General features: G+C 38.9%; 1 protein-coding gene across 8 annotated transcripts in view; it reads left to right on the top strand.

The window, feature by feature from the left end:
- The window catches only part of ctnna2 (catenin alpha 2), a 701,347-nt gene that overhangs the window by 583,659 nt on the left and 94,718 nt on the right, over window positions 1–22,970 (top strand). For all 8 annotated transcript variants that reach the window (XM_062981834.1, XM_062981832.1, XM_062981833.1 and 5 more), the window contains 3 exons: window positions 7,101–7,193; window positions 7,477–7,633; window positions 13,626–13,826. In XM_062981834.1, coding sequence (XP_062837904.1) covers window positions 7,101–7,193; window positions 7,477–7,633; window positions 13,626–13,826 — 451 coding nt within the window. The remainder of the gene's footprint in view (window positions 1–7,100; window positions 7,194–7,476; window positions 7,634–13,625; window positions 13,827–22,970) is intronic.

A 22,970-nucleotide genomic window follows, 5' to 3' on the forward strand; every position in this document is an offset into this window, starting at 1 on the left:
CCTCTGGAAATTAGGTCATCAAATCTGGAAGGACGAGCAAATGAACACAGAATGGAGGAAAGGGCAGAATCAGATGAACCATCTGGAAGGTGGGCAAAGCAACATCACAAAGGACAAGAGATTATTGTGGCAAGAAGTGAAGAGGTCAATAAAACAGGAAGGTGTGGGAAGAGTCGTGAGACAAAGAAAGGTCAGGAGCCGGAATAGGGATGACAGCCGAAAGAAGGGAAGTGAGAGACAGAAATGAAGACTGGTGTAAGGCACTGACCCCTTTTGCTAAATCTCAGTTCTCTTGGCATGAAAGGTTCATTTTGACATTTTCTACATATAACAGCAATTGGTAAGAGAGTTGCCTCTCCGTGTCTGCTAGTCTAAAGCTCTCAATGGCAAATGTTATGCTAAATGTAAGTAAAAATGAGGCAAAACTGTTCATCTCTGTTTAGCTTCCTTCACCATTGCCTGGTAAGAGGAAAAGCAAGAATTGTAGTCTTAACAACATATGGCTAAAAGCTACATTTCTCCAACTACTCTTTCTCCAACCTGGCTATCCTAAGTTCATGACAACCTCACACATAGACCAGAATACTATTGATGCCTTTCACAAACCTGTGTGCTCCCCTGTGAAAGTATTTGGATATTTTTATCCACTATGTGTGAAATTCCAGTTAGTAATAATTACCCTGCTTCTGTTACACTATTTTACATATATATTAGGCTTGGGCCCAAATCAGTTTGAACAAAAATTGTTTGTAATATTCAGTGGTCCATTTCGTTTAATCTTCGAAAACAGACCAGGGAGGATGGACTCGAAAAGCCTGGCAAAATGGATTGAGACAGATTTTATTGGCTACTGGAGATGATAAAGTTTGCAATATACCTGAGGCAGTGGCTGCCCGGGGCTCCTGTAGAAGATGGGATTATTTCAGTGTCTTTTTCTTTCTCCCTCAGCAGCAGTAGCGTCCATCCATTGCTTCTTGGAAAGTTTCCTAGGCTCCTCCTCCAGAGAGGTCCCTGCTGGGAACTTGTTTTCCCAGCAGCACTTGCATGGGGTGGGCATTGAAAAGTCTCTGAATTCCCCTCAGAGCATGATGGGAGTGAAAGTTTTTCTCTCACACTCTGTTTCTCAACCAATAAAAAGCCTGGTTATGTTCATGCTCTGATTGGCTGAGAATGGATATAACTGGCAATTACAATTCAGAACCCTCTCTTGTGGTTTATCTTATTTTAAAAAATGGTTATGGTAAAAACTTAAAATTATTTTAAAACATCAGTGAATTGATGAATTTTTTTGAAACTTGGCAGGCCTGCAGTTGTAAATGGAGTCTAAAACTGAGGTAGGTTTCATGCAGATAGGCCGTAAAATGACTGAGGACTGAGCATTTAAACTTTCCCATTGTAGCCAATGGGCTGAATCTTACCCGAATGAAAACAGCAACACTCCCAATCTGAGTAACTTCCCGGTAAACAGAATGAGGACCCCGAAACAGCATGCCTTTTGGCCGAATTGCACATCTCTAATACATATTCTAACTTTGGTTAATGTACCTTTGCTGAAATTGGTGGCAATATACCTTTAGCTGTGCATTAGATTGTATATTTCCTATCATATAGGTTCTTATCAACCTTTACAATGCTTTGCAATTCCCCATTTTCCAGTGATAGAATGTGGTAAATTTCTGCAAAATGTGGCAAACAGGCTACATGTGAGATTCTCCTTCACTTCACTGCTTGCTAAATCAAGAACTCCATAAATATATTTTCTTTGCTCTCTGTTAAAATTCTATTCCCCTCCCCATGGCTGTATTAATATCTTTCAAAAATGAAAAATTTTCACTCTTGTTTGATCTGCAGTAATGACACATTGCTTCATTTGGAGCATAGTGGAAAATGGAAGCAAGCTAAGATATGGGGTGGTACTTGAAGTTTTATTAAATCATAATTGGATTAAAGATGCAATTTTTTCATACAAAGAAAGCAGAGTCAGAGCTCACCCACTGGTGGTGAAAAAAGGGACTCCCTTCTATTAGCCAGCCACCAACTTGATAGTTCTGTTGCCATTTCAAGGTACCTATTATAATGCCATTAAAACAGCTTTCAGATTACATCCAGCCTACCTGGGAGGAGGTAAGATATATAGTGCTTTTTGAGCCCTAGGACAGTTCGTTCATCTTGATGATCATAAAAGGGGGGAAAGAAACTTGAAAGATGGCTTATTTTGTAGCATGAGGAGCCCATTTTTATCTGAACTTTAATGTTCCCTGCTAGTGTTCAGATGCCTGTATTCCTGAACTCTGTGCTTGTATTTGAGCCTCTAAATTTTACCCTTGCCTTGCATCATAATTACTATTTTGCTTTAGCTTTTGGGGCTTGAATGAATATTAGGGACATAGTTTGATGTATGCAAAACAGTAGCTGACTAGCAAATATAGCAAATCATCGGGGGGGGGGGGGTGCCATCTTAAAGGAGCATTTCTGACATGAGCTCCCAGAGGCTGTTAGCGAAAAGGGCAATGCATTCGTCTCCCCTTGAAATGAAAACAAGACCCCTCACATTTCAATCAAGAGCTAGGCTGGGGTATGTCCAGAAGGTTTTTCTTGCTGCCTAGAGTGGTTATTGCCTCCATTGGGTTTGACACAGTGATGCATGCAAGCCACGTCCTTGATAGCAGTGAGTTGAAATTGGGAGGGAGGAGGTAGAAGGCTAGTTGAACAGATGGATCAGGGCTTATACTGTGCTGTGCATTGGAAACAGGAACAGATTAATGCCACAAGGGGAGACCAAAGGAATGGCAGAAAGAAATGGGGGCATTTGAACTTACTCATGAATCATTTCCAACTGGTAGCTTCGCCTCTAGCAAGAATTTTTTTAAAAAATACTAAAACTGAATGTTTATTAAATGCTTGTTTGTTTTAGTAGGGAATTAAAATTTGGAGTCAAGGATCTCTACAGTAATCAAAGCTAAATTTGACTATGTTTACTCCCAATCATCAGGAAAAATGAAGTGTTGCAGATATTTTGGGAAGGTATACATCACACCACTTGATGGGGTGAAAAAGTTGATCACATTTGCAATGAGTCTGAATCTAGTAACTGCTCACAAGATTAATAATAAGGGAAGCTTGACAGATTTCATCCAGGGATTTCTTGTTTGTGACTTCTTGTTTTGGGTTACTACTAAAAAAAGCCTTCAGAAATATCTTCTTCTTTTAAACAGAAGGCATGTGAGAAGGCAATCAGAATGAATTTTATTATTACAATCACAGACCAGGAGTGTAAAACATTAAAATCATAGTGTTTCAAAAAATATTAACATTCAAACCAGAAATTCAAAACATTAAGAGCAGAAAGTCCACCCTAATCGGCTTCATATATTGCATTGATCACTTTACTATGATTCTGGATTATTGGGGATTAGCAATCATCATACATTTATACAATAAAGGGGAAAAGATCTGACCCATCTAATTATAGACCTGTCAGTCTTTGAAATGTCATTAGCAAATTATATGTGGCTCCTCTTTGCAAAAATTAGTTGATTGGATGAACCAGGAACATATTTTAGCAGAATCACAAGCTGGTTTCAGGGTGGAGCATTCAACCATTGATCAAGGGCTAGTGCTCCTACACCTAGTTGAAAAATATGACGTATTAAAAGGGGCATTTCTCTATGCTGCCCTTGACCTCATCCCATATGACAGATTATCTTAAGTGGCACAAATATAGATTGTTGCCTTTTAATTCTTATCTGCAATCTGTACAAAAATACACAACTACAGTTTAGATGCAACCGCCAGGGACATCTAACCGAGCAAATTCAGACCTGCGATGGAGTAAAGGAAGGGTGTATATTTTATTTAATTTCTATATTATTTCACTAGTCTGAAGTATGGAAAAAGAGGGTGTGTATGCTCCAAATCTTGCAAATATGCCACTCCCCATTCTTTTATATGCCGATGATGCAGTGTTACTTTCCCTTTCTTGTGTGGGGTTAAGACACCTACTAAGAAACCTGAAATCATATTGTAAAACTGAGCAAGTAACAATTACTCCAAATCTAAAGTCATGGTGTTTACTAGAAAAGTGAGGCATAAATGATGGATTGGTAAACAACCAATTAAACAAATTATTTTTTTAAAAAAAATATCAGGGTAGTATCTTTTAGGCAAAGAAAACATGGAATACTCACATTAAAAACAACACAGTAAATGCCCAGAGGGATATTAAAGCAAGGAGGGATATTTTCCCTTGTTGAGGAAAAACTCAGCAGGCAATGGATGTGAGATTAGCTCCCTTTCACATTATCCATCATTCACTATGCTTATAAAAATATAGATATACCAAAATCCAAAAAAAAATGTCTGATCCCAAGTATTTTGAGTAAGGGAGAATCTACCTGTATTTGCCGCAGCGTCCTATGCATGTTTGAGCATGCGTATCTTTTCTGGAAAACTAAAAGCTGAAATGCTCCAAAATCCTAAATTGTCCACATTGGTGGCTAAGACACCTTTACTTTCAGATGGTTCAGTGTATGCAAACTTTCTTTTATTTATCTTGTGTACAAAAGTATATCTAGGCTATGTGTCTAAGATGTATATTAAACATAAATGAATTAGGTGATTAGACTTGGGTCCCATCTCCAAATTGTTGCTTTATGTACAATATATGCAAATGCAGGTATTCTAAAATACAGAATATCTAAAATACTTCTGGTTGCAAGCATGTCTTATAAGGGAGACTCAAGCTGTGTTGATCAGTTCCTGGCTTGTCAATAATTTGTCAACTGCTAGCCACTTCATCTAACTTCCTCACTTGTTTGTGGGCCCTGCCATCTTCATTGCATAGGTGCTTTCTGGTCTACTGCCTGCATTGCATTTGGACAGGCTAGAAATTGAGTTAAGTGCATCTAACCTGACAAAGTACTGCACAAAATGAGGACTCAACTAAACAAACAGGTTAACACATCTCAAAAGATCACTGAGTTAACATCATGAAAGGTAACTGAGATCAAGTCTCCTTGATTCCATAATGGAATGAGGTTTAAATGATAAGTACTTTGCCAGATAACATGTGTGCTGCTGTTCTGATTAATAAAGAAGAAGTGTAAGAGTTGATAATCCTTTTAAAACACAGACAATTTTGTGGTTTGTTTTTAAAAAAACAGATGGAGCAATTTACTAACTCCAAAATAAGGTAGAAGTTGTCAAACAGCTTCAGAGATCTTAATACCAAGAGTGGCTGACATTTGTGAAAATTTCTTCTTCGCAGGAGACATGACAGTATTTAACTATTTGTATGTACCAGGAAATCTCCTTGACTTCCAGTCAAAAAGTCCAGATGCCAACAAGAGAAGGGGGCTCCCGTGTTGCCATTGGAATCCACGGGGGAAACTGCATGCTCCATGGGTGCTCCACACTCGCTCCATGTGCACTCCAAACTTCCCCCATCTGATTGCTCTCAGCTGGAGCTGGGTGATGTGGGGCATGGGGCACTGGGTTCCCCACGCCCTTCCACATACCCCTCAATGAAACAGAGCATCTCCAACGGCTATGTGACAAGGTCAATAGTCACCCACTCTTGCTCTAGATGACTAAAGCATGAGTCAGATCAAAATCCCACTTAAGATGCTATATTTCTCAAAATTTTACTATGACAATCTCAGCTCATGAAAAAAAGCAACAGATTTTGAAAACTACACACTTATAATTTTTTGTATATATATATGGAGAAATTATGCAGACTGGAAAAGGCTGACCTGTTCATTTCCACTTGAAACATCTTGGGACTCTGACCACTCATGAGCTACTGCCCTGTATTATGTATTGCAAAGGTACTGTTTTAACATGTTGCAGCCTTGAAAATGACGCTTGAGGATGAAAGCCATCCTCCTGTGCCAAAACACTTCTGGAGGTGGATATTTTCATACTCTAACAGTGGTTTTCCAATGCAGTCTATAAAATGTACTTCTTCCCATGACCAGTTATTATACTTTCTACCAAAGGAAAAAAAGGGCAATCTTGATGTCCCTTACCTAGGAAGACATTTTGGAAAACATTATTCAGATTAATGATAAATAGGAGGCTGTTCAACAGTTTCTAGAAAATATCTTCTTCTGTTGAAGTGTGCTTGTTTACATCCTAGAAGTGCGGATAGTAAAGTTTGCATGTGAGGATTCCTGGTGCCTAGTGAATTCTTTATTTACTTTAAGGAGGGCATTAGAGGCAAAACCTGAGAAAATACAGCTAAAAATATTTATCCCTCTGGTTATACATTGCCTACCCTGATCATGCAAAAATCTAAAAAAGTTGATGAGTTGTCTATAACAGCCATGACGCATTTGGAGATTATGGAGGATGCCACATAGCAGAGTGGTATTTGTAGTTATTTTTTAAAGTTGCACTTCACTGTTTCAGACAAAACCCACTAGGAAACCATGCTAGGTACTCCAAACACTGAGATAATGTATATTTGTTGTTCAAGTTGCACTGCCCATTATAAGAGTCAAACTTTCAAATGAGAGCCTTTCTGATAAAATAAAACTCATCAGGTATTTGTGATAGATGCTTCAAAAGCTGAAAGTATTTTTGGTTTCTTCCAAACTGTACTGGCTACTTTCAAAATGAAATTTCAAATTGAAACTCAGGAGAAGGGGAAGGCTTTCGATAATTTTTTAAAAAGTGGTCTCCCATAACTTATCTTTTAGTGGTTTCCTTTGCATCTGTGAGCCACCTGCCCAGCTCCTCAACTGAGAAAAAGACAAGCACCATAAAATAAACTCTCTGGACTAAATGAATTGTTAATGTCCTCTAGAACAGACTACTGAGGCAGTAGTCTACATAAATACTTACCATGAATGAATTGATTCAGTTAATCTACATTAGTTTAGACCAGCTGTTAGCAAATGTATGCCTCTGCTATTTTTTATGTTATCTGCACTATAGGAAACTCATTACCCATTTTAAAAGGCTAACAAAAAAGCCAAAATTCTTCAGATTCAATTGTGGGTCTCTTCCCTCTCCAACATGTTTCCAGCAAAAAGAAATAGAACGGGAATCTATGTTTCCTGCAAACCTAATTCTTATTCTGCTGGTTTTAATTCCAGGTTGCCAATTTGGCCTGCTCCATTTCCAATAACGAAGAAGGTGTTAAATTAGTCCGCATGGCAGCAACCCAGATTGATAGTCTGTGTCCACAGGTAAGCTATAGCCGTGCGTGGAATATGTGTTTGTGTGTTTAATTGCAAGTCTTTTGCAGCATTTAGAAACATAAAGTGCTTGACACAGAAAAACACATGGCAGAAAGACCAGACTTTTGTTCTTGCCATTATCCTGTTGATTGCCTTGTTCAAACAGAGAAAAAATGCATTTGAATGCTGAGCCTCACTTAATCAGCCGAACAATCAAGGCACACTTTGGTGTTTTTAGCACAGTCTTTAATCAAGTCGTTCTTTTCTGATAAGAACTGATTCTTTTTCCCAGGTAATAAATGCGGCACTCACGTTGGCTGCCAGGCCTCAGAGCAAAGTGGCCCAAGATAACATGGACGTTTTCAAAGACCAGTGGGAGAAGCAAGTGCGGGTTCTCACTGAGGCAGTCGATGATATCACTTCTGTGGATGACTTCCTCTCTGTCTCAGGTATATCAATCAAAACTGAAATGATTAATGGCTTGATTAAATGTAATGAGGGGCCCTGTAGTGAGTGTGGATTCAGAGTGATTCTACACAGGCATTAAAACCCAGAGTCACCTTGTTGGCTCTGTGACTGGCTTCACAATATTCCTGTACTTCCAGGTTATAGGGTTGTTGTATGTTTTCTGGGCTGTATGGCCATGTTCTAGAAGTATTCTCTCCTGACGTTTCGCACATATCTAAGGCAGGCATCCTTAGAGGTTGTGAGGTATGGAGAAACTAAGCAAGGAATGTTTATATATATCTGTGGAAAGTCCAGGGTGAGGGAAGAACTCTTGTCAGTTGGAGACCAGCGTAAATGTTCCAGTTAATCACCCTAATTTGCATTGAATGGCTACATCTACTAGCTACTTTCTGCCTGGGGGCATTCTTTGTTAATTGCCCCTAGTTCCCATGTCTCAGAGTGTTGCTTCTTATTTATTGTTATGATTTTTGAGTTTTTTTAATACTGGTAGTTTTTTTTTTGAGTTTTTTAATACCTCACAACCTCTGAGGATGCCTGCCATAGGTGTGGGCGAAACGTCAGGAGAGAATACTTCTAGAACATGGCCATACAACAACCCTGTGATCCCGGCCATGAAAGCCTTCGAGAACACTTCCAGGTTATGTTGGTCATTCTGGTATTGCTCCATCTCAGGAAATGCCAAGCGATGCTCTGGAGTTGGCCTGAGTGTTGTGCAGCTTTGGGGCAGTGTCACGCCCAGGCAACGAGAGCACTAAGAACCGACACACGGAGGCCAAAACTATCTAATATCTTTATTAAGGAAATATGTAAGAGTAATAAAAACAAGTAGGAAATATAGTCCAATATAAGACCTTTCAGGAAAGGTCAGAAATGGTCCAAAATTATATTGTCCAATATTTTATATTAGAGTCCAAACCGAAACCGAAACACACTCTATTTACAAGCAATAGAGTGGGGAAACGTCCAAAATCTTTCCAAAGTTCAAAGTAAGTCCACGGCAAACTAGAAACAAGGCTTGATACTAGAAGCAAGGTCCAAGGCTGGAAACAAGGCAAGATAGTTCTTGAATACTTGGCTAGACAAGGCAAGGCAAGGAACTGGAGTTGCGGACTTTGCAAAGTCCACACTTGGCTGGAACCACGAAATCACTCCCGAAGTTGATCTGTTGACTCCGCACGGAATTCTTTGTGTCGGGCAATTTTATCCCGGTTTCATTTCTCTGCAAAGCAGGTGTCCAGCTTCCTTTCCCAAGGGAAAGGAGAATGAAACACATCTCCCTCCAGTTGCGTTCCTCCCTAGAATTTCCCAGGGGAACATGACTAATTAGCGTCTTGTTTAGCTGCTATTCTCAAGCTCCTCCGAACCTGCTCTTTCTCGCCCCTGCCCGCCGCATAGAACTGTTTCCTGGGAAAAGGAGGGGAGGCAGTGGGAAAGGCCTGGTCAAGGTCTTCCGTAATGGGCTCTCGGGTAGAAACATTAACAACAGGCATCTGGAAAGATTCCGGCTCTTGCTGAGCCGGCAAAAATCCTCTGTTTTCCTCCTCATCAGCCACAATGGCACTGGGATCAGGACTCCATGGCCCATGGGACATCACAGGCAGTGTAGATAACTAGATCAGGTCCAATTAAGACCAGTCCATGGACCATATTGGATGCCATAACCATCTCCTTTTCCCAATACTCTTAGGTGAAGGAAAGGGGATGGAGCATGCCCATGTCACTGCCCTTGTCGCTTCCAGTTCACTGCAGCACTTTGAGCATTATGGGAATCTCACTCTGACATCAACAGAGGCACCCACATGGCCAGGGAAAATATGGGGATGTTGATTCCCCCCTTCTTTGAGGTCCTGTGGGCACCTCTGCTGACATCAGCATGGAGCGCCTGTGTTGATTGGGAACTCACATGGAAATTGATCCCTCCTTCTTCCTGGTCTAATGGATACCTCTTCTGACATCATCATGGAGCATCTGTGATGACTAGGAGTTCACATGAGCACAATCCATCCCCTTTTCACTGTACTAATAATAGGGACACAGAAGGCGAGGTAATGGTCCAGTGGAGCCAGAATTACACTGACCCTCAGTCACCAGGCAGACATCAAGCAGGTTCAAGAATCATTATCTGCGGATTATTTTTATTCAGGCAGGCTTTGAAACATGGTTCGAGTGAGATCCAGTCAGGGGGTGCTGTGGTTTTTAATTCAGGGGGTGCTGTGTGTGAAATTGTTTTTACTACACTGCTACTATTTAATTGCTTTTAAACTTTTGTATTAAACCTTTTAAACTTGCCTAGTGTGGAGTGTTAGTTTCCTTGAGTTCCCACAGGGAGAAAAGTGTGGTATAAATAAAGATAATAAATAAATAAATAAATATTTAAATATCTGTCCCACGGCCAAATGTTGAGAACTGCTCATGGTGAAGAAAAGCTGGTTCTATGTTTAGAAGGCCCTGCTAGATTACATGAGCCTACAAACAGAAGAGCTATACATTTTCTTTAAAAATGTGAGCAGACCCTCAGTTAACCAGAACTCTCAAGCAACCAGCAAAAAAAGAATATTTTAAATAAAAATGGTTTTATAATGCAGTAAAACTAAGTATGTGTTACATTGAATTAAGTTTGCATGTATTTATTAGTCTTGATTTACTTGTAATGTATTTCAATATTAATATCAAGTCAATTCAGAGTTTAGGACAAAGTAACTCTCAAACAACCAGAAACTTCTTTTATCTGGAATCTCCCATTGGTTAACTGAAATTGCATTTCATTTTATAGGAATTTGCCATTATAAATCCAAAATGACTCTAGTTTTGCCCCATCACATACAGTTTCTTTTCAACACATCTTGCTTTGATATTTTTATTTTGTAATATGTGACTGAGATTTCGTTGGGGAGTAAAGAATAAACAGTAAGAAAGGGCTTAAGGTCCTTTAATAAGCTTTCAAAACACTTCAATTTGCTGGTATGAAACACAAAGATCTGTTCAAGAGCACTAAAAGAAATAGTGCTGAAACATCAACATCGGCACTTAATCAAAACTGAGTAACAATAACTGAACTGATAAAAATATTGAATTTGTGGTGGCCATGTCTGACTTTTTTTTTTCAAATTCAGCATCCAAAATATATTAGCAAATCCCATACTGAAAAACATTTTTTCATTGCAGCCCTATGTTATTTCATTGTAGCCTGTCAGTTCAGGGGAAGTAAACTTTGATTAACTTGTTTATATAGCACTCCTAGCAATTAGGATGAGGTGGATCACAAATCAGGAGTATAGCTACTAGAGTGAGGCAAAATGAGAATTGCGTCCCTTCCAAATGAAAAGAAATTAAAGACCTTGCTAATTTGGATGTGTTCATTGAGTTTTCAGGGGTGTAACTACAGGTGGGAGGCAAAATTAGAGCATTCCTTCCCCCAATAAAAAGTCTTCCCCATTAACATTTTCCCTCAGTCCCCAGTTTTACTGTTCTGGAGTTTCAGCAAAATTTCAAAGCAACACCAAACTTCCGGATTAGTGTGGACAGTTGGACCGGCTGGCAGTAATTGAATGGATCTACTGTCCACATGACCAAGTGCCACCATCCCTTTTACCCTGTAGTCTTGAGAGCCCTTGGTTGTGCTGTGTCTCTGCTGTCAGAAAAAGTATCTTTTCTGTAAGCCTCTGGCCATCTCTCATGGTGACAGGGATGACAAGCCAAGCATGGCTGACTGCTTCATCACATGGGACAGTTGAAGCATCCTAGGAAGCTTCTGCCCAGGTTTGCCCATGGATCCCCATGCTACCCTGTCAGGTGGTTAATTAGCTCCGAACCACCCTGATTTATTGGTGAGTCAGGCCTCTCACCAATCCATCTTCCGTCAGACCGCTTAAGCAACTGGCTACAAGCAGCACTGATAAATGACACCACAGTCGTAATTCAGCTGATCCCAGCAGTTCTAAGGCTTTATTATGTACAACTATATACAATCACAAAGTCCATCGCTCATAAGACTCATGCTTCCCTAACAAAGGCAAAGCATGTCCTCTCTCTTTGCCAATCATCTGCGAAGAACTTCTGTTGGCAACTCCCACATTCCATTGCCGTAAGACTAATGTCCTGTCCACACTTATGAGACCGGAAGGCTCGACCTATTGGCTAGGCAGGCTATCAATCAAGCTGGCTTGCCATTAACCCGTGTGCTGCTGGAAAGCATGCCGGAATACACAGTTGCAAAACTCCATCAGGAAAAACACTTGCTTCAACATTTCACACTTACAACAGAATAACACCAACATACCCATCAAATGATGGCAAACTGGCACAGCAGCATTGTTCCATAAGGAACAACAGTGCTGTGACGCAGTGGTGATGCATTCACAGGTGGGATGGAGAAACATCAGCTGGCAACCGGGGCACCGGTATTGCCCCATTGCCACTCCACTGCCATCATGATTCCAACAGTTCCACTCCACTGCCATCATGATTTGCCACAAAGGCTCACAAATCACAGTGCTGGATCTCATCCATGTGATGAGGTCCTTAACTGTTTTCATCTGAACTGAACAGCCAGAACTGCTCCTGCCAGTGCAATTGAGGGCAGAGAGTCTGAACAGCTCTGTGGAATCCAGGGACAGTCCAGAGAATGTCTGCTGCAGCCCAACCCCAGATTATTGTGTTATTGTTTAGTTAAGCCCTTTGGGAGACCTAGAATTGCAGAGAGTTCCATCTTAAAGCAGTTTATAGAACAAGATTATTACAGAGTGCATAACATAAAATGAAACATTGCAGTTTTATCCAAAAATCTCCTACTAATGCCTATTATGAAAAGATCTCCAAACATAAAAAGTTTGTGTGCAGGTCATCCACACTACAATAATTTATATCCAAAATCACTGCTTTGAAAGGTCACTTTTCCACTGACCACCTCCAGAATCCTCCACCCAGTTGATTGGAAGATTCAGGGGGCTGTAGTTGAAAAGAAGGAAGAAGGACAGAAAGAAAGATCCTTGTAAAAGCTCTCAGGGACATGTACACCCAACCATTGCGAAAGGATTATGAAATGTATCTGTGGAAAGAGATTTCCAGTCCAGATCCTATTAAGCACATAGCAACAGTGCCTATTGTCTGTTCTCTGGTACATATGTGAACTAGGTCGAAAAGAAAAATGATCAGGAATATCAAAGAAATCTCTTGATAACAGCACTGTATTTCATAATCTAGTCAACTGAAATCAATACATTGATGTACCCCAGGCCTATCCAGCATTTTGTGCTCTGTGTTCAAGCTGCAGAAAATCTTATGGGATAAGTACTTTTACAATGAAGCAGCAATCTCCAATCATTAGTCACAGAAAAATAACCTGCCATTTTTTTGTTTAAAAAACTCCCACAAACACTACATAAATGGCTTCATTGTCTGTTCTCTCTTTCTTGTCTTTTCTTTTCCGTATCATCTTTGTCCTGTCAATTGTAATGGAAAATTCAATTAGTTAAAATCTTAGTATAATAGTTGTCAAAGAGAAAATGTGATGACCATTGCAATGCGATAAATAATGGTAACTATTGTGGATAATGGGAGTCATGGTAACAAACACTCCCACAGTAACTACTCTCACTATAGTTCTCTTATTGTGCAGTCATGGTATTAGACATCTTCCTTGTAGAGAGTATACCAGTTGAAACTTACATATTCCTCATAAAAGAGAAGTAATGTAGTAAATAACACGATCCTTTTGAAGTTTCCATCAGGCTGCCTCTTGACCTTTGGGTGAAATATTGGATATCTGGAAGTCTGGATTCAAATCCAAGGAATAATTAATTGTATGATCGTGGGTAAATTATCACCTTTTGGTTTGAACCAGCATCCTCTTCCTTTGAATGAAACTTGTGACAAAGAATAGGCACAGAAACTTAATTGTATGATGCTTTGCCACTTTAAAAGACCAACATCACTGGAGAACAATCACGATGTTTTGTTTTTTTCCTTGTGCAGAAAACCATATCTTGGAGGACGTCAATAAATGTGTGATTGCTCTTCAAGAGGGAGATGTCGACACCTTAGACAGAACTGCAGGGGCCATTCGAGGCCGTGCAGCCAGAGTCATCCATATAATTAACGCAGAGATGGAAAACTATGAAGCTGGGGTTTACACAGAGAAAGTGTTAGAGGCAACAAAATTGCTTTCTGAAACAGGTGAGTGTTGGCTGTCAAACACTACACGTTGTACCCAATCCTGCCATTCCAGTTCATATCAATGTAGTTTTTTTAATTACCTTGGCTTTTTGAAAGAGGGTAAACATAAGGTAAACAATAGAATCATCACTCAACAGTTACAGCTCCGTTAAACAACAGACCAGGTTACATTCTAGAGGTCTACCATTACTGAAGTGTCTTTGCCTCACCACATATGCCTCCAGTAGTGGTAACAAATCCTAGAGAAGTGCTTTCCTGAAAGATCTTAAAACCCAGGCAAAGTTGTCTTCAAGATTGTGTCCTTTCAAATAACAAAACCCCAAGTGAGATAGGAATATGCTCTGACCTGTAACCTATGAAACCACCCTGCTTCTGGTTGCTTCTCAGCCAACTTCCACTACTCAACTTGGAGCAGCTATCATGCATCCAAAGCATGTGTTAGGTTCTTCATGAGTCTGGTATCTATTGAGTCACTATTTTATACACTGTATACACTGGTATCTTGTGTATACACTCTTCCTATTCTCAGCTGATTCTTTGCCAGTGATTTCTGACGCTGTTCTGGATTTGCAGCAAGCATCCACCTCCACTTTCCCCAATGGTACTTGAGATGAAATAGTGTTTGATTATTACTCCTTTTGATTAGTACTCTATTAGAAAAGGTAGTATTACATGTTGCAGGGATGGGTGGTATTATTTAATTTTCCCTAGTGGGTCTTATTTGTTTTATGATAATCACAGTTTCATGAGAAAGACGAGATCTTCTAGTGCCTTTGAGGCTAGCAGAATTTTTTTTTTTTTTGCAGAAGCTTTTGTAGACATGAGTCTTGCTACACCAGAAGCACCAAAGACTAAGTCTACAAAAGCTTATGCTACAAGCTTCTTTATCCCAGTTAGTCTCAAAGGTGCTATTAACTGTATACTAACAAGGCTATTTCTTTGAATGTGAGAAAGGAAGTCAACAGCACTCTGTGTCTGAAACAGACTGAAGTTATAAAAGAACCATTTGCCCACTTGAAATTGCTCCCATGTTATGCTTTTCTTTTCCTTAGAAGATTTGACCAATGAAGATTTGTTATATGCTTTTGTGTATAATATGTTGTTCTTCCTGTAACAGAGCAATGCAAAATAGATTCACTTTTGCTGTAGAAAGAACAAGTAATGCCTCTTTCCTCATTATTTTGGATGCTTCTTTCTTTGTTATTTCAAATCTGTGAGGATGGATAATGTTCTCATCACAACCAACACCAGAGTGACTTGACACTAATAGTTCAAAGATGGATCTCATACTGAGTTAAAGAAAATTCCAGTTGGACGATCAGATTGGTAATACATGAGTTCTCCTTCTCAACTCATAGTGCAAATCAAAGCAGGCATACGATAACCTGAAAACAACAAACTCAAAAGTGATTATTTTATTTCTGATCTCATTCCAAAGTGTGGCCCTATCACACTCATCATGACATCATCAGAAGAATGATAAGTGCTTATCTCTCTATTATCAGTCCTTGATTTCTCCTTATTTATATTTATTTATTAATATATTCATATCCTGACATTTATCATGAGATCTCAGGGTGGCATACAAAATAAGAGCTTACCTACCTGCTGTAAGGGTGATGCTTTGTTATGGAAATGGATCAGGCAACTTTTATTTATTTCATAAAATACTTCTTTCCACAAATCTGAAACACCTGGACTTTGTGAAATATAATTTGTCTAATGTACTTGCTAAAGCTGCAAAAATTCTAGGTACTACATTTCCCAAGTTTCATAGTGGAACCCCATATCAGCATTATTATTTGACCTTCTACTGAAAACCCTATAGCTAGTGTTAACTCGAGTACTTAGGGGAGCTTACATGAGAAAGTGAAAAGGCAAGGAAAGTGGGAAAGACTTACTGTATATACTCGAAGATAAGCCGAGATTTTCAGCCCTTTTTTTGAGCTGACAAAGCCTCCCTCAGCTTATAATGGGGTCAAGATCAAGGCCAGGCAACAGAATCTGGAGGCCATTGCTTACAATAGATGATATATTTCTCTCTTACCGTCCCTTATCAGTGTGTTTTCCAAAGCCTCCCTTGCTCTTAACCAAAGGAATGTTTTGAAAAGGGAAAGATGCCCTTGCAAGTCAGGAAGAAGAAGAAAAAATATATCCATTAATCTTATATAAAGCATTTCCCCTGAAATATATGTTAATCTCTGCTACAGATATATAGGCATTAACCCCCTGCATGCATTTGCAATCCCTATGTACTTAAATATTTGTATCTATCTATCTGTATACATTAATGAATTTTCCCCTCATATGTTTGCAGGTCTTTGCAAATCCTATATACATATAGATCCATGTACCTGTATATCTGTATCCATATGTATACATTATTGAACATATTGATGCCTTGATTAATGTAATGTTATTGATATCTATTTTTATTTTCAAATTTAGCAGTAGCCTCTTCATTTCCCACCCTTGGCTTATACTCGGGCCAATAAGTTATCCCAGTTTTTTGTGGTAAAATTAGATGCCTCGGCTTATATTTGGGTTGGCTTATACTCGATTATATATATTTCACAAGGATGGAAGGAACTGAGTTACCAAAAAAAAAAAAACATATTTCCAATCATGTCATTAAGAAATTCAATACAATGCCTACACGGTAAATAATAGCTTTCTTGTTTACTACTTTACTGCAGGGGATTCAACCTAGAGACCTGATTGGGTATTCACAAGCAAGGAATGGTACAATTTCATTTAGTTCAAGACTGTGCAATCTGTGATTCTTCCCAAACCAAATACAGCCCACCTGGCAAATATTCTGCCCTGACAAATGCTTGACAACTCTCCTTTTCATTTTATAGACATAAAAATGCAAGGTCTTGTGAGATCTTTGTGAGATACACATTTTTGCATATTTAACAGTGTATTCCTTTCTTCTTGAAGTTAATAGCAAATATATGCTATACATGTCATTTCTTGTCCCCGTCAACCAGACAACAACTCCATGAAGTTGGATGCCTATTTTCCCCATTTTACTGGTTGGGGACTGAAGCCGAGAGACACTCCTGTGCCAATAGGTATTGCACAAAAATGGGCTTCAGCTGTCTAAGATACTTAAAAGTATCAGCAAAACTTTTAAATGCATGTCTCATAAAAAGATGGATTGGCATATTTGCAAGTTTCCACATCCATTAACATGCATCTATAAATAAAATACATTTCCCATTTACTGAAAGATGCAAATTTTAATGTAGTTCAATATCCCAATAATTTAACATCCCAATGATATACCTTCATGTTCCCAGTCTAAATAAAAAGAAAACTGGGAACATGGTGTAGTGTTTCTAGATAGGGAACAGAAGACTGATAGAACTGTAAATTCAAATGATCGCTTATTTCATGCCTTGAAAATTGTCTGAAGTTCAGAGCAATTGAGATTATTTAGTCAAATCTAACTTGGAGCAAGAAACATGCCATAACAGATTCTGAAAGACTGAATAGCTCTGAACTTTCAAGGACTGAACTTTCTGCTCTACTGTTACAAAGAACAGCAAATGCAAGAACCCAGAACAATTCTGTCAGAACTTGGACTTAAATATAATCAGGATTAAATGTCAAATTGTATTTAGATATTCATAAAAATAAATGATACCTTTGGGTAAAGCTATAGCTGAGCCTCCAGTGGCGCAGCGGATTAAACCACTGAGCTGTTGAACTTGATGACCGAAAGGTCAGCGGTTTGAATCCGGGGAGCAGGGTGAGCTCCCACGGTTAGCCAACCTAGCAGTTTGAAAACATGCCAACCTAGCAGTTTGAAAACATGCAAATGTGAGTAGATCAATGGGTACGGCTCTTGTGGGAAGGTAACGGCGCTCCATGAAGTCACATGACCTTGGAGGTGTCTACGGACAACGCCGACTCTTTGGGTTAGAAATGGAGATGAGCACCAACCCCCAGAGTCGGACACGACTGGACTTAATGTCAGGGGAAAACCTTTACCTTTACCTATATCTGACCCCATTAATACTGGAAGGTTTCCTCGCACAGTATTAAAGCAGTATTTCACTGAAAGTGTATGAGTTGCACCTTGAGGTCTAACTCAATAGTGTAGTCCCAAGGACTACAAGTCGCAGCAGTGTTGAAGGTGTGTCTAGGATTAATTTTGCAACCCTACAAAAGATGTAGGATGCACCTCTATGCAGGTCAACCATTGGGACACCAAGGGCTCTGTAAGCCAAGGTGGCACAATAGGTTAAACCCTTGTGCTGACTGAACTGCCGACCCGAAGGTTGTGTTGCTGACCTAAAGGTTGCCGGTTTGAATTCATGAAATGGGGTGAGCTCCTGTTTTGCAGGGACATGAGAGAAGCCTCTCAGCAGGATGGATGTCCCCTGGGCAACATCTCTGTAGATGGCCAATTCCCTCACACCAGAAACAACTTGCAATATGTTCTCAAGTCATTTCTGACACGATAAAAAAAAACAAAAAACCAAGGGGTCTACTTTATTTTCTTCAGTGGAATAATGCAGCTTCATGCACTCAGGAAAATTCTTGTCCACTCTAGGGAAGATGGATCAGGATCCTATTTATACAGAAGATCTCATGTGATTATTATTTGGTCCCAAGCTGTCTAATGTTGATCCTGTAAATAAGATAATCCTTGTAAATGATCCTTGTAAATGAAAGAGCTCTGTGTCTCAACAGCCTTGCTCAAGTCTTGGAGACTCAGACCATTACTTCCTTAAATGAAACATATAGAACAGAGTTTAAATGTCTTGATCAGGAGCTATTTTGATTCCTTCCCAGTAAGAATTGCCAGTTAACTTGGTAAGGAAATCTTGTGAAAAGTAGAAGTTCCAGCCATGTTTAAATGTCTTTTCTTTCTTTCTTTCTTTCCTTCCAATGGCTGAAATAAATACGAAGCATGGTTGCTCAACACAACATAATTTTTGGGATCAGCCAAAGATTTTCTCATTTATTCCTATTAAACTTTCCATTTAATAATAAGCCCAGGATTCAGGGCAAGAAAAGAATGGCAATTTTTAAGCTTTCGTAATTGCTAAAATTTCTGGGCCACTGTTATGAAAGATTTTGCCTATTTCCTTTTCATAAATCTAATTCACAGTGATAAAAACACAATGAACGAAGTCTACAGCATTTCCATGGCATACTTAATGTGTTCTTTCATAAAGCTTGAATTATAATAAAGTGCTAACAGTTCTGTAGTGAGCCTGTGCCTAGCCATGCCATTCTTTGGGGGTTTTATGCCAGAAAATGGAAATGTTGAAAGGACCCAATTGTTGCAGTGTGCCAACAGAGACGTTCTAATTGCAGATCCCTGTTTTTTAGTGGCACACACACTGTTAATGTGGGTTTTTTGTTACACGAATATGCAAGAGAGCTTTTGCCAGTAGTACAAAATGAGAAATTCTATAGAAAGGCTATTCATACCTTTGCTTTCACAGACTTGTTTGTGTGGTGGTTTGTCACGATGCAGAAAACGGTATGGATATCCCTACAATACTTCACAAAACAATTTTTTGTGAAGCAATGGTCTGAATCAATGTATTGCTCCAAACTAGACTAGATCCATTGAATCAAATCCATTGAATATGCATAATGGTTGTCTTGTCAAATTTATATGAATTCATCAGATCTAATGAGTGGAAGCTTCAATCAAAATCCTCTTGGCTACTGGTTCAGTGGATGGTCCTGCTGGTATAACAATACTGACAATGTGCTGGCATCAGCGGCCATTGACAAGGAGACTACCACTCACATAACAAAGTGTAGAATGTATCAATGTCCAAGTATTAAGAATGTCAAAACACACTGAGATCTGTTGTGTTGGTGTGTTTTCCCCTCATATGATCTCAATCTAACAGTGGGTTTTTTGGCCTTTATAGCCAACTAAACTGGTCAACACACATTTTGCTGCCTGAGATATTTTCCCTGTTTCTAGGTATACTTGACCAGTTGATTCCAAAAATAGTATCAGTTTGCCCATCAGCTCTAGTTTTTAAAATATAGAACATCTGGCATATTCCAATTGCCATCTGCTCACCCATGAAGAATCATGATAACCATATCTTTAAAAAAGACTAGAGCTGATATGGTCTATCCAGTGCAATTTTCCGAATCAGCATCCCAAATAACCCCAGAACAGGCCTAAAAACTAAGACACCAATATGATGTTGTTTTTCCTGATGTTATTACTATTACATATACAGTAGAGTCTCACTTATCCAACATAAAAGGGCCGGCAGAATGCTGGATAAGCGAATTTGTTGGATAATAAGGAGGGATAAAGGAAACGCCTATTAAACATCAAATTAGGTTATGATTTTACAAATTAAGCACCAAAACATCATGGAATACAACAAATTTGACATAAAAAGTAATTCAATACGAAATAATGCTATGTAGTAATTACTGTATTTACGAATTTAGCACGAAAATATCATGATTTATTGAAAACATTGACTACAAAAATGTGTTGGATAATCCAGAACGTTGGATAAGCGAGTGTTGGATAAGTGAGACCCTACTGTATTGGTTTCACAATCTGTCACATGTTTCCAACTGGGTTTTGGAACCGTCAATGATCCATATTGCATTCAAGAATGGAGGAATCAAAGAAGTATTTTTGGATAATATTGCATGATCCAAGTAATGCTGCTGTTTCTTTGTAATTGCAATATTGTGATCCTGTCTATGGCAGTTTTATTCTAGGGCTTTGTCAGTCTGTTTGGAATGAGTCCCAGAGCACCTATCACCACTGGAACCACAGTTCTTTTCTCAATTTGTATGTCTTCATGTTTTCTGTACTTTTTTTTTTGCTCTTTTCCTTCAGTTCTTCTGTCTCCCAAGATTGTCCAAATGCATCCGACTGCCTCACACTCAAGGAAAAATGTAAAGCTCTGGGTATCCTGGCCAATTTATTTTGTGCTTTCTTTTTGACTGGCCAATGGTGGGATGGGCACATTGAAAAATTAAGGTGCATCAACACAGTAGGATGAATGCACTTTGTAGCACTTCCACTGCCTTGACTGTATGCAGTGGAATTATAGTCAGGTGAAATGCCAACATTCTTTGACAGAGAAGGCTAAAACTCTTGTAAAACTACAACCCCCATGATTCCATAGCATTGAGACATGGCAACTGAAGTGGTGTCTAACTTCATTCATTCTAAAGTGTAGATGCAACCATAGTTAACAAGAAATATATGTTCCTTTAAAGTCTTAACTATTCTCTAATGTGCAATGAGTTTAGCAATACAGTAGAGTTTCACTTATCCAAGCTAAACAGGCCAGCAAAAGCTTGGATAAACGAATATCTTGGATAATAAGGAAGGATTAAGAAAAAGCCTATTAAACATCAAATTAGGTTATGATTTTACAAATTAAGTGCCAAAACATCATGTTTTACAACAAATTTGACAGAAAAAGCAGTTCAATACGCAGTAATGCTATGTTGTAATTACTGTATTTACAAATTTAGCACCACATTATCACGATATATTGAAAACATTGACTACAAAATAGCTTGGATATTCCAGAAATTTGGATAAGTGAGGCTTGGATAAGTGAGACTCTACTGTAGTTTGGAAACACTTTTGAGAAAAGGAACAGAGCAGTGAGTGTTTGCCCATATTTCCCCAATAACCTTCCCCCCATTTTTGCTTAAAAAAAAATTGGAATAGAAAGACATAGGGCAATTTGGGCATTTTTTCCTAGACAGAAAACATATTCCCAGCCTATGGAGCAGAAAACGTGGATTTTCATGTGAAGGAGATGTGAGTTTTGTGCAAAAAAATTGGGGGTTTTGGTACACCAAAGATCCTTGAAAATGAGGGGGAGATACTGTCTAAAATGGCTCCTCTTCACTCATAATAGGGTGAAAACTATACTAATTATTTATCCTTGCATAGAAGAATTAAATGACAGAAAATTTGCATCCTTGGTTTAGAGTGCAATTCAGCTGTAGCTTTAGTTTTCCATAAATGAAGTATTTCTCAAATTGAATCACATTTCCATAATTTCTTCTTCATAATCTTTTAATCAATACTAATTTTGCTATAAATGACATTTTCTGAGTTTCACAGGTGAGATTTTGTTTGATTCGTTGGTTGGGTTTTAATCATCAGCAAAACCAGCAACACTTGTTTCAAGAGCACGGAAGTTGTTGCTGTTCTGTGAGGCCAGTATCTTATTGTTTTCACAAGGAGTGTGAGCGAGACTATTTTGTGTTCCATGTATCCAACCCCCACCCCCTCCCTTTTCTCTTTAACTGAACATCTTATTCATTTCTAAATTAGGGGCTTTTGAAGATCTAGAGGGGAACTAATTTGAATAATAATAGAAATGGGGAAAACTCAATGCAGCCTACTTTCTTAATTATTATTTACATTTTCTGAGATCTCATCAGGGAAAGCATCTGGTTGTTGAGCTGTGAAAAAGCGGCATATCAGGGCGAACTGCTGTTTTCCAACTATATTTCAGGGTTTTGGGTGTATTTTTGTAGAGGTCTCATTTGGGCTAAGTACAGTAAAAAAAAAAAGGAAAAGTCAGATTTTACTACGAGGCATCACAACTTAATTTCAAAGAGTACAGAGTTAAGGGTGAAATGGGATCTTTGCTGGACCTACACTGCTAATAATCCAGTATCTGATCCCAGATTATCAGTTTTGAATTGGATTATATGAGTCTACACTGCCACTAATCCAGTTCAAAGAAGATAATATGGGACCAGAAACTGGATTATATGGTAGTATAGCTCGCCATATAATCTGTGCTTTGTTTCCTTGTTTTGTTCATCATGTCAAAAGCAGTCAGTTTTATGATTGCTAATCAGAGCTGCATATGCACACTCAAAAAATATGGGTTTGTATCAAGAATGTAGTCCAACAAAGAAAACTTGTATTTTTACAAAAATGCATGCATAGATTCAATCTCTCATGTGGATATGATACCCATGCTTAAATATTCAAACGGCAGGAAAAGAGATTCTTCCAAAGCAGTAAGAACAACCCTCCTGATGGTAAGAGGTGTTTGATAGTGGAATGTGTTGCCTCCTTGGAGCTTGGTGGAGTCTCCTTCTCTGGAGGTTTTTAAACAGAGGCTGAGTGGTCATTTGTCAAGAGTG

The sequence above is a fragment of the Anolis carolinensis genome, chromosome 5, assembly GCF_035594765.1.
Source record: "Anolis carolinensis isolate JA03-04 chromosome 5, rAnoCar3.1.pri, whole genome shotgun sequence".
Classification (NCBI taxonomy): domain Eukaryota; kingdom Metazoa; phylum Chordata; class Lepidosauria; order Squamata; family Dactyloidae; genus Anolis; species Anolis carolinensis.